This window comes from Oncorhynchus clarkii, chromosome 26, assembly GCF_045791955.1.
Source record: "Oncorhynchus clarkii lewisi isolate Uvic-CL-2024 chromosome 26, UVic_Ocla_1.0, whole genome shotgun sequence".
NCBI lineage: Eukaryota > Metazoa > Chordata > Actinopteri > Salmoniformes > Salmonidae > Oncorhynchus > Oncorhynchus clarkii.
The window spans coordinates 19,321,721-19,337,023 of record NC_092172.1 but is presented as its reverse complement, the minus strand read 5'-3'; the positions used below and the strand labels follow the sequence as shown (position 1 = coordinate 19,337,023).

The 15,303-nt window shown below is 45.0% G+C and overlaps 1 protein-coding gene across 1 annotated transcript in view; it reads right to left on the bottom strand.

The window, feature by feature from the left end:
* Positions 1-4,340: 4,340 nt before the first annotated feature.
* Positions 4,341-15,303, bottom strand: part of LOC139384803 (calretinin-like) — a 12,334-nt gene continuing 1,371 nt past the window's right edge. The window contains exons 2-11 of the mRNA XM_071129686.1: positions 10,623-10,699; positions 10,232-10,321; positions 9,940-10,020; positions 9,043-9,099; positions 8,800-8,877; positions 8,646-8,701; positions 8,501-8,540; positions 7,794-7,847; positions 6,014-6,085; positions 4,341-5,004 (exon numbers count right to left, since the gene is read on the bottom strand). Coding sequence (XP_070985787.1) covers positions 4,888-5,004; positions 6,014-6,085; positions 7,794-7,847; positions 8,501-8,540; positions 8,646-8,701; positions 8,800-8,877; positions 9,043-9,099; positions 9,940-10,020; positions 10,232-10,321; positions 10,623-10,699 — 722 coding nt within the window. The 3' untranslated portion in view covers positions 4,341-4,887. The remainder of the gene's footprint in view (positions 5,005-6,013; positions 6,086-7,793; positions 7,848-8,500; positions 8,541-8,645; positions 8,702-8,799; positions 8,878-9,042; positions 9,100-9,939; positions 10,021-10,231; positions 10,322-10,622; positions 10,700-15,303) is intronic.

Here is a 15,303-nt window from a genome sequence, read left to right as displayed (position 1 = left end):
AATGGCCAAGTCAAAGTCCAGACCTGAATCCAATCGAGAATCTGTGGAAAGAACTGAAAACTGCTGTTCACAAATGCTCTCCATCCAACCTCACTGAGCTCGAGCTGTTTTGCAAGGAGGAATGGGAAAAAATTTCAGTCTCTCGATGTGCAAAACTGATAGAGACATACCCCAAGCGACTTACAGCTGTAATCGCAGCAAAAGGTGGCGCTACAAAGTATTAACTTAAGGGGGCTGAATAATTTTGCACGCCCAATTGTTCAGTTTTTGATTTGTTAAAAAAGTTTGAAATATCCAATAAATGTCGTTCCACTTCATGATTGTGTCCCACTTGTTGTTGATTCTTCACAAAAAAATACAGTTTTATATCTTTATGTTTGAAGCCTGAAATGTGTCAAAAGGTCGCAAAGTTCAAGGGGGCCGAATACTTTCGCAAGGCACTCTACGTGTGCAAAGCCAATTGCTTGCAGGGAATGCAGCTGTCAAAAAGGGGAAAGGTAATTATAGAGAACGATAACAGATCATGTTTTTCCCCCATCCGACACACACACACACCCACACACAGACAAACAGTTCCCCATTGTTCCTCCACACCCAGAGGTGCAGTGTTTCTCATGGAGAGATTCAGGCCAGTTTAATTACACTGTAATGCGTTGCTGTGGAAATACTTTTACCGCGGAAATGAGAAGTTGTGGCATTGTAATTGGACAGCCATATGTAAGCACACAAACACAGAAGTGGGCCAGGGAGAGTGGGACACTCTTTTGCAGGAAATATTGTGTGTGACAAAGAGAGTTGATTGAGAGACTGTGGCTACAGTATATACATTTTTATGGGTGTGTTTCTGTCAGTGTATCCTTGCTAGTGGGGTATTTAAACACATACAGGTATTTTCACAGAGGAAGCACAGCCAATGACAAGCATTTACGACTCCAAAGAATAATAGACAAGCAAAGCAACAGAAGAAGACAACATATTACTACTACTGGTACTGACAGCTGTGAAAAATCATGCATCCATGTGTGTGTGTGTGTGTGTGTGTGTGCGTGTGTGTGTGTGTGTGCGTGTTAGTATCTTTGACTCTCTTCGTCTCACTCATTTTCAGAAATGGAGATTCATTTCTCTGCTGAATAAATGGATTAGAGACAGAAACAATGGAGGGAAAATCCAACGAGTGTTTTTTCTTTTGCCACCATTTCAGAAATCAGGGATTAGTGGCACATTGGGACTGTGCTGAGCAGGAGAGGCCTGTGTTCCAAAACCCATCAGAGATTAGTGGCACATTGGGACTGTGCTGAGCAGGAGAGGCCTGTGTTCCAAAACCCATCAGGGATTAGTGGCACATTGGGACTGTGCTGAGCAGGAGAGGCCTGTGTTCCAAAACCCATCAGGGATTAGTGGCACATTGGGACTGTGCTGAGCAGGAGAGGCCTGTGTTCCAAAACCCATCAGGGATTAGTGGCACATTGGGACTGTGCTGAGCAGGAGAGGCCTGTGTTCCAAAACCCATCAGGGATTAGTGGCACATTGGGACTGTGCTGAGCAGGAGAGGCCTGTGTTCCAAAACCCATCCGGGATTAGTGGCACATTGGGACTGTGCTGAGCAGGAGAGGCCTGTGTTCCAAAACCCATCAGGGATTAGTGGCACATTGGGACTGTGCTGAGCAGGAGAGGCCTGTGTTCCAAAACCCATCAGGGATTAGTGGCACATTGGGACTGTGCTGAGCAGGAGAGGCCTGTGTTCCAAAACCCATCAGGGATTAGTGGCACATTGGGACTGTGCTGAGCAGGAGAGGCCTGTGTTCCAAAACCCATCAGGGATTAGTGGCACATTGGGACTGTGCTGAGCAGGAGAGGCCTGTGTTCCAAAACCCATCAGGGATTAGTGGCACATTGGGACTGTGCTGAGCAGGAGAGGCCTGTGTTCCAAAACCCATCCGGGATTAGTGGCACATTGGGACTGTGCTGAGCAGGAGAGGCCTGTGTTCCAAAACCCATCAGGGATTAGTGGCACATTGGGACTGTGCTGAGCAGGAGAGGCCTGTGTTCCAAAACCCATCAGGGATTAGTGGCACATTGGGACTGTGCTGAGCAGGAGAGGCCTGTGTTCCAAAACCCATCAGGGATTAGTGGCACATTGGGACTGTGCTGAGCAGGAGAGGCCTGTGTTCCAAAACCCATCAGGGATTAGTGGCACATTGGGACTGTGCTGAGCAGGAGAGGCCTGTGTTCCAAAACCCATCAGGGATTAGTGGCACATTGGGACTGTGCTGAGCAGGAGAGGCCTGTGTTCCAAAACCCATCAGGGATTAGTGGCACATTGGGACTGTGCTGAGCAGGAGAGGCCTGTGTTCCAAAACCCATCAGGGATTAGTGGCACATTGGGACTGTGCTGAGCAGGAGAGGCCTGTGTTCCAAAACCCATCAGGGATTAGTGGCACATTGGGACTGTGCTGAGCAGGAGAGGCCTGTGTTCCAAAACCCATCAGGGATTAGTGGCACATTGGGACTGTGCTGAGCAGGAGAGGCCTGTGTTCCAAAACCCATCAGGGATTAGTGGCACATTGGGACTGTGCTGAGCAGGAGAGGCCTGTGTTCCAAAACCCATTAGGGATTTGACAGCATCTGTTCCCCTCTCTGCTCCGGCCATGTCCATGACTCACAGAGAAAATTCCTGAAAAGCTTTACAACTGTTTGCCTTATCCAGCCACCGCAGAGCTGTCCAACAACACTTAGTGGTGTGTGTGTGTGTGTGTGTGTGTGTGTATGTGTGTGTGTGTGTGTGTGTGTGTGTGTGTGCGTGTGCGTGCGTGGCTGTGTCTGTATCTGTACTGGACCAAAAAGACAGCAGACTTTATAAGCCCAAACTCATTTCTAAAAAGACCCAACTTTTCTACTTGGTGTGCCGATAACTCTTTTAAATGTGTTTGTGCTACGAGGCTGCAACCTTGCCTCATCCTCTGACTCAGCTGAAGCTGTTTTGGTGTGTTTGAGACAGAGGAGCATCTGACGTTTTCTGTTATTAACATCTGTTTGTTTGTGCCTAATCATGTTTCTAGCTACATGCACCTCGCGTGTGTGGGGAGAATAGCTAAATATGGACCCCAATCTTAGCAGCTTGTCTTTCCCCCATCTCTCGCTTCCCTCTCTTCCCTTTTTCTTTCTGAGTGAGGAACCAATGTGGGGGAGGGAATCAGAGCAGACTCTATTTCTTCTGTACTGTTGTCAGGAGAAATAGTGTGTGTACGTGTGTAAGTGCGAGGTTTGGTGTTTTTTTGTGCTTTAAGAAAACTAATGCGAGTTTAATTAAAGATTAAAGTGCGGATGATTAATTGATAGAAGTCAGACTGTTCCATTTGGTACTAAACCAGGGGTGTCCAGACCTCTCCATACAGTGAAACATATGGACAGCTCTAAAAGCTTGTACATACAATTAGATGTATTACCCCAGAAACTGAAGGTTTTCACAAAAATATATATTTAAAAAATATATGTGCAACCACGTAATGATTACTGTGTTGTGTGGTGTTGTTCTTTTAAATCTTTAAAGACCAAAAACAAGCCTGGTGCATATTTGTCATTCTCTTTCAGGACTCTGGACATTCCCATGTATATACTGTATATTACACAGGGAAATGTGTCCACCAACTGGAGTGCCCTAAATTGCTCTGTCTGCAAATTTGGGATGTGCATGTAAGTAGTGAGGCTCAAAGGCTCAGATGGAGCAGCTGAGGCAAAAAAACATCAGGAGTTTTTCTTGTAAGTGACACAGTAAGTAAACAAACTTATTGAGAGTTTCAATTCCTTTGTGATCTCAAAGGGTTGTTAGGCTGTTATGGTAGGACTAGTCGACTAGCAGGTGTTGGAGAATGGCTGTTTAACTCCACTCATATCCCTCCCCTCGGTCACACATCTCCTCCAGCCTTGACCCACTCAGTGTTCGTAGTGTGCCATAGAGACAGATAAGTACCTCTGAAAGTTCTCATCTATGAAAAATGGAGTGTGCAGGCTCCCTTCATCAAGCTGGCTTTCAACTGGAGATTAGAACAGCGAGAGTGGAGTGCTCAGGGAGATAACGCGCCTGCTCCCAACATCTGTATTGGAACTTTTATCTTCACAGGAAACACATTATGCTGGCAAAGAAAAATAGCTCTCCTTTGCCTGGCCAAGATTAAGTCTTCATAGAAACAGATTTAACTATGCATTTATAGAGATGTATAGGCTGATATAGAAGTTTAGCAGACTGAGATCCCATGGTTAGGATAGAGACAGTTTGGCCCTGTGGTTGTGAGTAAGGCAGAGACATAAGTGATCATCAGCTATATTTATTGATGCTCTCAATAATATCTCCACTAAAACAGTACGAGCCTAAACCCAATTCAAAAACAAGGCAACAGACTGAAACGAATAGTGCGGGAGTGGGCATTGAGATTAGAGGTAAATAGAAAAAGAGAGAGAGAGAGATTTACAGGCGAACTGTAAAAAAACAAAGAGTAGGCTTAGGGAGTACAGTATAAAGGACATTCAGGCAAAATGTATATGCATTCAAATAAATAGTCATATCGTATATTCCTTCTGTTATTTCCATATGTAATGGTTAACTCACTATAGAATTGCATGTAAAAAAAAAAAGAACAAAAAAGCTGCGGACGCTGATGACATCATCAGGTAGCGCCACGCTGCGATAAGGGGGGAGGTGAGGTGGGACATAGTAAGGGACAGGTAGTTAAACAGAGTGGGGCAGTTGGGCTGAGGGTCTTGCTTATGCCTTCAAGTGGACATTCACTTTCACTCTACAGATGTTGGAGTGGAGGAGGGGGGCATACATGCACTTAGTAATGCCAAGATGGGGGCAGTGGGGGGTTGTCAGGGGTCAGAGGTGAAAGATCACAGTGTGGAGTCGCGGCAGAGGACGATCTCCAGCTCGGTGCGGTAGAGCTTCCCCGCGTCGGACAGAGCCATGATGCTCTTCTTATAGCCCACCAGACCGGTCGAGTCCAACTCCTACAGCAAACAGGGAGAGAAACAGACGTGAGTGCTAGTGCCTCAACCAATGATATCATTAACTATGGTGTCTACCCTGTAAACAATAATGAGCCATTAGGACGTCCCCAGGACTTCACAAAATGGTCGGCTGAAGTCGTCAGGACATTGTCTCATGGTCCCTTGGAGGTTTTGTCTAGTTCCCGGTTGGTCCCAGGAACGTCCCAATGACCGCACACACAGAGAAATCTACCCAGGGCACACGCACACCCTAGTTTCATTGCACATCATCTTTTGTTACTGTTGTCAAGCCTATCAAGGCCCTGATTGGTGAACCACTGATCCAGTCACAGCTGTTTGTATTTTGGCAATGCAAGGGATTTACTTATTTCATGACACAACGTCCCAAGAATGTCCTAAAAACGTCCTTGGGGACATCCCTGGGACAAACTGGGAACTAGACAAAACCTTCAGGGGGCCATGACACAACGTCCCAAGAACGTGCTAAAAACGTCCTTGGGGACAAACCAGGAACTAGAACGTTCAGGTGACCTTCAGGGGACCAAGAACATCCTAAAAACATTCCCAGGTCAAGCCGGGAACTATAAAACGGTCCCACAGAGAATGTTCCCTTGGGCCCATCATTCGACGTCCTAAGGACTAGTAAAATGAAAGTCCTGAGAATGTACTGAAAAGGTCCTGACATGGTCCTCAGTGACATCCTGGGAACTAGAACATTCTCAGAACGTCAGTGGGATAACGTTGTGCCTAAACCTTTAAGGGACCTAATGGGAAAGTCGCCAAATATCCTCAGGACGTCCCCTGTTTGCTGGGTATGGCCCTAACAGTCAATGCAACACCACATCCTGATCCAACAAAAACTCAGAAGACCATACCAGACCTGTACCAGACCACAACGTTCTGGCAATCATTCTGATCTTGTAAACACACCAGGTGCAGTATGACATAATCAACCAATCAACTAATCAAAAGATGAGTCAGTAAATAAGTGAAGTCTGTTGTTCTTTACCATTTTGTTCTTGTCATGGAGGTCCTTCAGCAGTGCATCCAGCTCCTGCTCATCGATGTAACCGTTTCCATCCTAGTGAAACAGTGAAACAACAGAAAGGGGCTGGGCATCTTATATCATATTCTCATTAAAAGAACAATCAAATGCCTCCCGGGTGGCGCAGTGGTTAAGGGCGCTGTACTGCAACGCCAGCTGTGCCATCAGAGTCCTGGATTCGCGCCCAGGCTCTGTCGTAACCGGCCGCGACCGGGAGGTCCGTGGGGCGACGCACAATTGGCCTAGCGTCGCCCGGGTTAGGGAGGGCTTGGTCGGTAGGGGTGTCCTTGTCTCATCGCGCACCAGCGACTCCTGTGGCGGGCTGGGCGCAGTGTACGCTAGCCAAGGTGGCCAGGTGCACGGTGTTTCCTCCGGCGCGGCTGGCTTCCGGGTTGGATGTGCGCTGTGTTAAAGAAGCAGCGGCTTGGTTGGTTGTGTATCGGAGGACGCATGACTTTCAACCTTCGTCTCTCCCGAGCCCGTACGGGAGTTGTAGCGATGAGACAAGATAGTAGCTACTACAACAATTGGATACTACGAAATTTGGGAGAAAAAAGGGGTCAAATTCAAAAAAAATAAATAAATAAATAAAACAAAATAAGAACATGATTGAAACTTGAATTGTTGCATCTCGTTGTGTTCGGCCCTTTCCTAAATTAGGGATTTGGACTTGTGGTTTTACTTAATTCTCTGTACGTTTTACTTAATTCTCTGTCTCTCAATGATTATAATGGGGATTCTGATCCATCCATAAATTCATACATTGTGCACCTGACCTGAGAGGATGGAAGTTCAAGATGTACACTCTTAGAAAAAAGGGTTCCAGAAGGGTTCTTCGGCTGCCCCCACAAGAGAACTGTGGAAAGGGTTCTACATGAAACCCAAAAGGGTTCTACCTGGAACCAAATAGGTTCTACCTGGAACCAAAAATGTTTCTTCAAAGGGTTCTCCTATGGGGATAGCCGAAGAACCCTTTTAGGTTCTAGATAGCATATTTTTTTCAAAGAGTATGCTAATGTTAACTAGCTGGCCTGGTGTATTGTTGTCTATGAAAGGAAGCTAGCGAGCAAGTATTTTACCAAGATAGCCTAGAACAACAAAAACTAAAAGTGTGTACTGTATGACAGAGTCATAGACCGTTTAGGCACACACACACACACACACACACACACACACACACACATAAATCAGTAACATTGACAGGCAGCTCCTGTTTTCTTTGTATCTTGCAATAACTCTCTGTGGTTCTAAATCAATAGTTGTTTAGTAGTCCAAAAATGTCGGAAACAATACCTTGCTTGACCATGCTGTAGGTCATGTAACTGTTACATGCAATTTGTTCTGTGGACAGATGTTGCTCTCCGGTTTTGTAATGAAACAAATGTGTGGTTGAATTTATTCTGCCACTGTGTCTTATTATTGTCTCGGCATTAGACCTATATATCATGATGTCAAGGCATATGAACTAACAGGTTATAGAGCAAACAACGCAGTTATCACAACACATAGGTTGTAATATGGCTTTTTTTTCTGGATTGGCTTCCCCCTTCATTTAACCCATGCACCGCTACTGGGAAGGTTACCAAGGTAACACTAACAAAATAAATGATACAGACGCAGGTGTGTCTGGAGTATTTACCTGTGCAAGTGACCATTTGCATGGAGCTTGTAGCTTGAGTGACAGGGATACAAACAATCTCTCTCACACACCCTCCCTGCAAATATGTCTACTGTGCTCATTTACCTTGTCATAGAAGGTGAATATTATGTTGAACTGCTCTGCTGAAAGCTTGCATCCCTGGAGAGACGGAAAAAACAGTGAAAGGAAAGGAAAAATATAATATCTATTGTACATGATATATATATACACTGAGTTCACCAAACATTAGGAACACCTTCCTAATATTGAGTTGTAGCACCCTGGGAATGCCTGCATCTGTTCCTCACAAACTGGAGTCTAACTGGTTTCATTAACGAGCCTGCAGAACTGACAGACAGGTGTGTGTGTGTGTGTGTGTGTGTGTGTGTGTGTGTGTGTGTGTGTGTGTGTGTGTGTGTGTGTGTGTGTGTGTGTGTGTGTGTGTGTGTGTGTGTGTGTGCGTGCGCGTGCGTGCGTGTGAACATGCGTGCTTGAGTGCGTTACAAGGACTTTTAAGGGTGTCGATGTGATAGTCTAGCCAGGTGCGGACCCAGTAAACGTCTCCTGTGATAAACAGTTTAATCCTCGTACAGTGAAAGCAATAAAGCTGAATTGTACCATAGATCTGCCGACATACATATTGTATGACCTTTACCTTAGGGTTATAGTCAAGACTGCTTTAATTCACATAGTGACCGACTCTTTCACAAATGACTACATTGCCCCAATTCCTAAAGGATTTTGTGTGTGGGGTGGGGTAGGGTGTGGGGGTGGGGTGGGGTGTGTGTGTGTGTGTGTGTGTGTGGTCTCACCTCGAACTTGAGCAAGAAATTTTCCTGAACCGGCAGCAGCCTTAAATGAGATAAAAGAAAATCATTCACATTCAGATTCTTTACTTCAAAATGGATTTAACTATAACACAGAGTCTCTCAGTGAACAAGACACACATACACTCACCTGGCCATTTCAGACAGGCCCAGTTTCCCATCACCGTTCAGATCAAACATCTTCAGCTGGAGAGTGAAATGCAACAGTGAGTGGCGTAACATTACTACACGGTGTTAAACCTGTGTGTTTGTGTACACATGTACAGTATGTGTGTCACACTCACGATTGTCTGTGTGTACTCGTTGAGTTTCTTGTCATCGTAGTGTCTGTTGGCCTTCTTCAGAAGATCTGACAGGAAACCCTGAGGAAGACAGATCCTCGTTACCCCACTGGTAACTGGCTCAATGACCCAACATTAAAGTTTAAGGATGAGTGCTCAGGGGTCCTCCTCTGACAACAAGCACAAGTCCTTGGAAATTGACTAATGAAGGTTATGAATGTTTAAAAGCTTGACACATTTGTTTACCTTCAGTTCATTGGCTTCGATGTATCCACTGCGATCAGTGTCATACCTTCGCCATGCCTGTAGACGGAGCATTTTTAACATTTCATTACAACACAGTACACATGCATTTAAACACAGAGATTAAGAACTCTAAAGCCTTAAAACCCTCTTTACTTTAACAACAAGTGGAAAAGTCATAATGCTATAATCGGTAGAGAGAATGTAGCCAGACGGAGATAGAAGAGGATGAGAGTGAGACAGAAAAGTATATAATTTGTGTTATAATCTACCTGCTGACCCGTGTCTAGAGTGAAACCTTATCAAAGATGGATGCCCAAACTACATCACCCCTCCCCCACCCCCACCCCCCCCACTCTCCTGCAGTAAGCCTGCAACCAATCCATAATGTATGGCAGACTGAGAATAGCTTCTGTGTTCCCCTCCCCCCTCCACTTTTAACACAGGGTAGCCAGCACACTGGACCACTGCAACACACCTTCCTTCTGTCTATCCTCTCTTCTCCTTACTTTGCGTGTCTCCACCAACAGAGAACAGTTAAAAGGAGCCCCCCGCCCTCTCTCTCTTTCTCTCTCTAGTTATTTCTAGATATAAAACACTTTAGACAAGGAGATGCCTGTTTCCCTGATATTTCTAAGCTCTCTTGGAATTGATTCTGTGTGTGTGTGGATGGATGTGTGTTGGTTTTTGTGTATGGAACGAAGTGATCAGACTTAGCAATACACCAAAAAGTTATCTGTATCGGAGAGCAATGATACCAGGATATACTGTACAGTGCAGTGGGCTTACACACACACACACACACACACACACACACACACACACACACACACACACACACACACACACACACACACACACACACACACACACACACACACACAGACAGACACAACTTACCGCCATGAATTCTGCACTGGATCCCACAAATGTTCTGAAACAAAGCAGGAAATTCTCCTCTGTGGGCAGAATCTGAGCTAACTGGAGAGAAAGAGGGAGAGAGAGAGAAAATATAGAGAGAGAGGATTAGTACACTTGGCGACCAACTCAATATTAAAGCGGATTTCAACAACAAGACTGTGTACAAAACAAAGAACGTATATGCAGATATGGCATCAGAGGAAAACATAAAAAGTAAGAAGACATTTCAACAGAGGAGTTTGAATGTGCTTGTGTACAGTATGAGTCTTACTTCGGACATCTCGATTCTTCCGTCTGCATTCTTGTCAAATTTCATCATGAATGCCTTCATTTTCTCTCTAAAGGCAGCATGTGTGGGATCCTTGAATAGGCAAACACACACACAAACACACAGAATAAATCAAAAATGACTAAAACAGAGACTTCCTACCTAACGACTCTCTATGATGATGAGTTGTTGTAGCATATTATATCAAATTGTCTAGTCTATTAGCCTATCTAGAAGCCTAAATATACCATGGATGATGACAGTCAAGTAAAAGTGGACCATTTTCTCATTAAATACAATGTTTAAGGTTGCCTCGACTAGGATGGAGTCAGTCACTCACTTTAAGGCAGGAAGGAAGGAAGGATACATTTTCAAAGTATTCAAATCCACTCACCACGCCTGTTCCTCTCCGCGCAGTCTCTAGCTGCCGGAAGAAGTTATCCAGCTCCTTTCCCTCGATGTAGCCATTTCCTGTAGAACATACCCAAGGGTTAAAGGTAATTCCTGGGATCAGTGAGATGGGGATTACATTGACTTTTGAACCTGTGGAAAACATAATAGTTACATGGCACTTTCTCAATTTATCTTTCTTGTTTCCTCGCATCCTCTCTCCTCACCTCCTTCGCAAATCCTATTGGAGAAAAAAGTAAGGGGAGGGACATTGGACCTTCTTCTCCAATACAGCTGATGTGAATTGAGATAGAACCCTGGTATGTAGTGTGTGTTTCATTACTGTAAAAAAAACAGGGTTCAATATGGAGGCATTTTTTTAAGCCATTTGCTCAACAAGTAGCTCAATGAAAGTCCAGAACAACGAGTCCACAAGGAGTCCAGAGATTCAAGTGTTGTATAGCACCACCATGACTGTTTGCATACTCTAAATGATATGGAAACATTTTGACAAAAACACTCTCATTATCTAGCCTAATGCTACAGTCACACGATATTGTCCATCTGGCCAACACGACTCCCACAGGAGTACAGTAGCATAACATTGAGTCACATATTTATATCCAACACACACACACACCCTGCTGAGCTCCCAGGTCCTTACTAGGATTAATCTGATATCCCAGCAAAACCATCAGGCCCAGTATCTGATGGGAGGATGAGATTGAGGGAGGAGGAGAGAAATGGAGGGTAGGTCGGAGGGAGGGATCTGAAAAGGCAGGGGCTTAATGTGACTTATTGTGTCATAGCACCATAGGAATAAAATGATAGCTGAATTCACAGGGAAGAAAATGATGGAGAGGGGAAAGAGATTTGATACTTGATAAGTGTGCGGGTGTGTGTGTGTGTGTGTGTGTGTGCGTGTGCGTGTGCGTGTGTGTGTGTGCACACTGTAGGGGCAACCCACATGCTGTAGATACTTAAGGCTGATTGAGAATATAACAAGCTCATAATTGTCTTGGCCGATCACATCTCTAACGGTTTGTACTCTGTGAGTTCCCCCAGGTCTGTGCTCTGTGAGTTCCCCCAGGTCTGTGCTCTGTGAGTTCCCCCAGGTCTGTGCTCTGTGAGTTCCCCCATCGGGTAGATGAGAGAAACACTCAGAGGCCATCAAACACACACGGGAGAAAAACACATCACACACCACCCTACAGGCAGATAGAAAAGGAGAAACAGAGAGAGAGAATGGTAAGAGATAGCTAAGAGATGCAGCAATAGAGAGAGATGGGGGTAAAGAGAGGGAACTACATTATTGTAGTTAGCTCATTGTTGGGAGAAGGTAGGGGTTCTGCATTAGTCACATGACCAAAGCACTGCTCGCATCTGGAAACTTTAGGCAGATCAGGGTGGCATTTACGAATGGGAAGTGTGGAAATTCTCTGGTAATGTTGCCACAGAATGATATTTAAAAACAGGTATCGCCTGCAGCTCAGAAGGCATTAGAAACATATTCACAGTGGAATGGCTTTGTGCCTGGGGGATTGACAGTGGGGGGTCAGGTAGATGTTTATTGGGGCACTAGATATTCTGTAGCAACATTCACAAACATGACAGCCATGTGACTGGCTACGCATGGTGTACAGCAAGTTTGCTGACAACACGATAGTTGTAGGCCTGATAATCAACAATGACTAGTTCACCTATAGGGAGGCGGTAAGTGAACTGGCATTGTGGTGACATCATGACAACAACCTTTCCCTCAATGTCAGCAAAACAAAAGAGTTGACTGTTGACTTCACAGGAAGCAGAGGAGGGAACATGCCCTGATCCACATCAACGGGACTGCAGTAGAGAGAGTTACTAGTTTTATGTACCTCAGCATCCACATCACAGAGGACTTTTCTTGGACCAACAACACCACCACTCTTGTCAAAAGGGTGCACCAGCACCTCTACTTCCTAAGGCAGCTGAAGAAATTTGGCATGTTGCTCCAAATACTACCGCTGAACCATCAAGAGCGTCCTGAACGGTTGATTCACGGCCTGGTATGGGAATTGCTCCATCCACAACCGCAAAGCCCACCAGCGGGTGGTGAAGACGGCCGAGTGCATCACTGGGACCATGCTTCCACCCATCCAGGACATCTACTTGAAACTGTGCCTGAGGAAGGCACTCAGCATCATCAATGACCTCACACACCACAGCCACGAGCTGTTTTCTCCCTTACCTTCAGGCAGACTGTTTCGAAGCATGTGGTCTAATACCAACAGGCTCACTTTTTTGTTTTTATTCTTATTTTTTTACTGTTTTTTATTGTTGTTGCATTGTAGAAAAGGAACCTGCAAGTAAGCATTTCGTTGGACGATGTATACAATACGTATCCCGTACAACTAATAAAACTTTCAACGTAAAACTTTTAACTTTGTGTTTTGTATTTGATAGGTAAATCACCATCTGTGTATCGGCTCGGCTGGTCTTTGAGATGTAAGCAAATCACTGCAGAAACACAAAGCTTTGTGTATGTAAATAAATCAGCCCATCAGATGGAGGGACTGAGGGCTGTCTCCTCTCTATTTCAACATGTCATCACTCCACAGAAGTGTAACAGTATAAGCTTAAACCGTCCCCTCGCCCATACCCGGGCGCGAACTAGGGACCTTCTGCACACATCAACAACTGACACCCACGAAGCATCGTTACCCATCGCTCCACAAAAGCCGCGGCCCTTGCAGAGCAAGGGGAACAACTACTTCAAGGTCTCAGAGCAAGTGACGTCACTGATTGAAACGCTATTTAGCGCACACCGCTAACTAAGCTAGCCGTTTCACATCCGTTACAGAAGCACAACTAAACATATTCCTGTACTGTGTGGGAGGGAAGTTAATGAGTTGGCTGGTTAACTGTGTAAAGAAGTTTCACCAAAGACATGGATATTATGCTAGATATGTGCAGACCATCACAAACAATCCTAATTGCTCTTCCCAATGTGAGGATTTAATGTGAATTATGCCCATGTCTTTACACAGGGCCGGACTTGGGCATGGGCGGTTTGTCTACGTCCCCTGGCCGCTAGGGGGCCCCTGACCCAAAAAGGAACTAATTCTTACTTTTGAGAATTTGAACAGCAGAATACACAAAGCGCAATTTCGAAATGTGGTTGTGCATCAGCAGTTTTCCTCTTGTTATGTCAGTCACAGTCAAGCTATGCATTTTTAGATTGGTAAATTAGTCTACCCTGCTATCTAAATTTGTGGTAATAATAAATAAATTACCGAACGGGAACGAAGGGCATGTGCATAGGGGCCCTGCTCTTTAGGGGGCCCCCATTAATTTTGTTTGCCACTCTCACTCACAAATAAAATTGCATGAAATTAGTTAGACATTTGCTATAGTTTATTTATCGCCCTATGGCAAAATGTGTACAATTGAAGAAAACTTGCTTTAAAACGGCAAAATGCCTATACCTTATGGCAAAATGTGTGGAATTACAGGAAATTAACTTTAAAAATGTATAAATATTTCCGTGGTCAAGTGGGGAGCCACTAAAATATTTTACCAGCGAGGTGGTAGGCCCCCCAACCAAATCTCGTATAGGGCCCCAAAAGGCTTGAACCTGTTCATACATTTTCCAGTTATGTTAGACAAAGATCTTGTTTCCTTGCATGTAATAATATTTGGTGTGAAGAGTGGAATAATGCATGCGCTTCCCAAATATCATAGGCCTATTCTCTAGTCCACACACAGACACATTCTGCACAAACCATAACACACACGCACACACCATACAAGGCCTGTCCTAAGAGTGAATCATCTGAAGTTTTAAATCTGAAACGCGTGTAATCGTGTAATCTAGGATTCTTAAAAAGCATGCTCCACTACCCCAGTTCTAGTCCCACTTTATCATGTATGAGACTATGGACACAGATTGGCACACGGATTCGGTTTGACAGACTGACACAAACCCGCTTGGCCGCAATATGTTTCTGTTAACCACCTCTGCCTCCCACAGATGGATCACTGGCACGACATCCCTGAAAAGCCTTAGATGCATTCATGTATTCACAGCGAACAGTGAGACCTATTTGTTTATATTTGTGTGTGTGTGTGTGTGTGTGTGTGTGTGTGTGTGTGTGTGTGTGTGTGTGTGTGTGTGTGTGTGTGTGTGTGTGTGTGTGTGTGTGTGTGTGTGTGTGTGTGTGTGTGTGTAATTGCACTCATTCCTCATCCCTGGCTCTACTACTTCTAGGTCCATTCCAGCCCAGTGCACACCAGGGATGCCTATGGCTTAGTTGACCCAGAGGGCGGATTTAACCCTCGGCTGGGGCAGTGGAGTGTTTGAGCGGCTCGGAGAATCCATGCGCTTGCTCAGGTGTGACTGTTTACATGCTCTAGGTGAGAGGCTGCAGAACTCAGAGTGAGCGCTATGGGGCGGAAACATGTCAAGCCTGCACAATGTCACAGACTTTTTGACACATCTTTACACACTTCAACAGGCGCTTGTTTAGTAGAGCTCTCAGTAAGTCTAAACGGGCCTAGCCCAGCGTTTTGTTGCCAAGCAGAACGTCTCCAACGGCCCTAAGGGACCACCATGGGATGGGGGAGAAGGATTCAACATGCTTTGCGCAGTGCAGAAATGAATGCATGGATGGATTAAAGAAAGAAAACGCAGTGCTATACCATGAAAT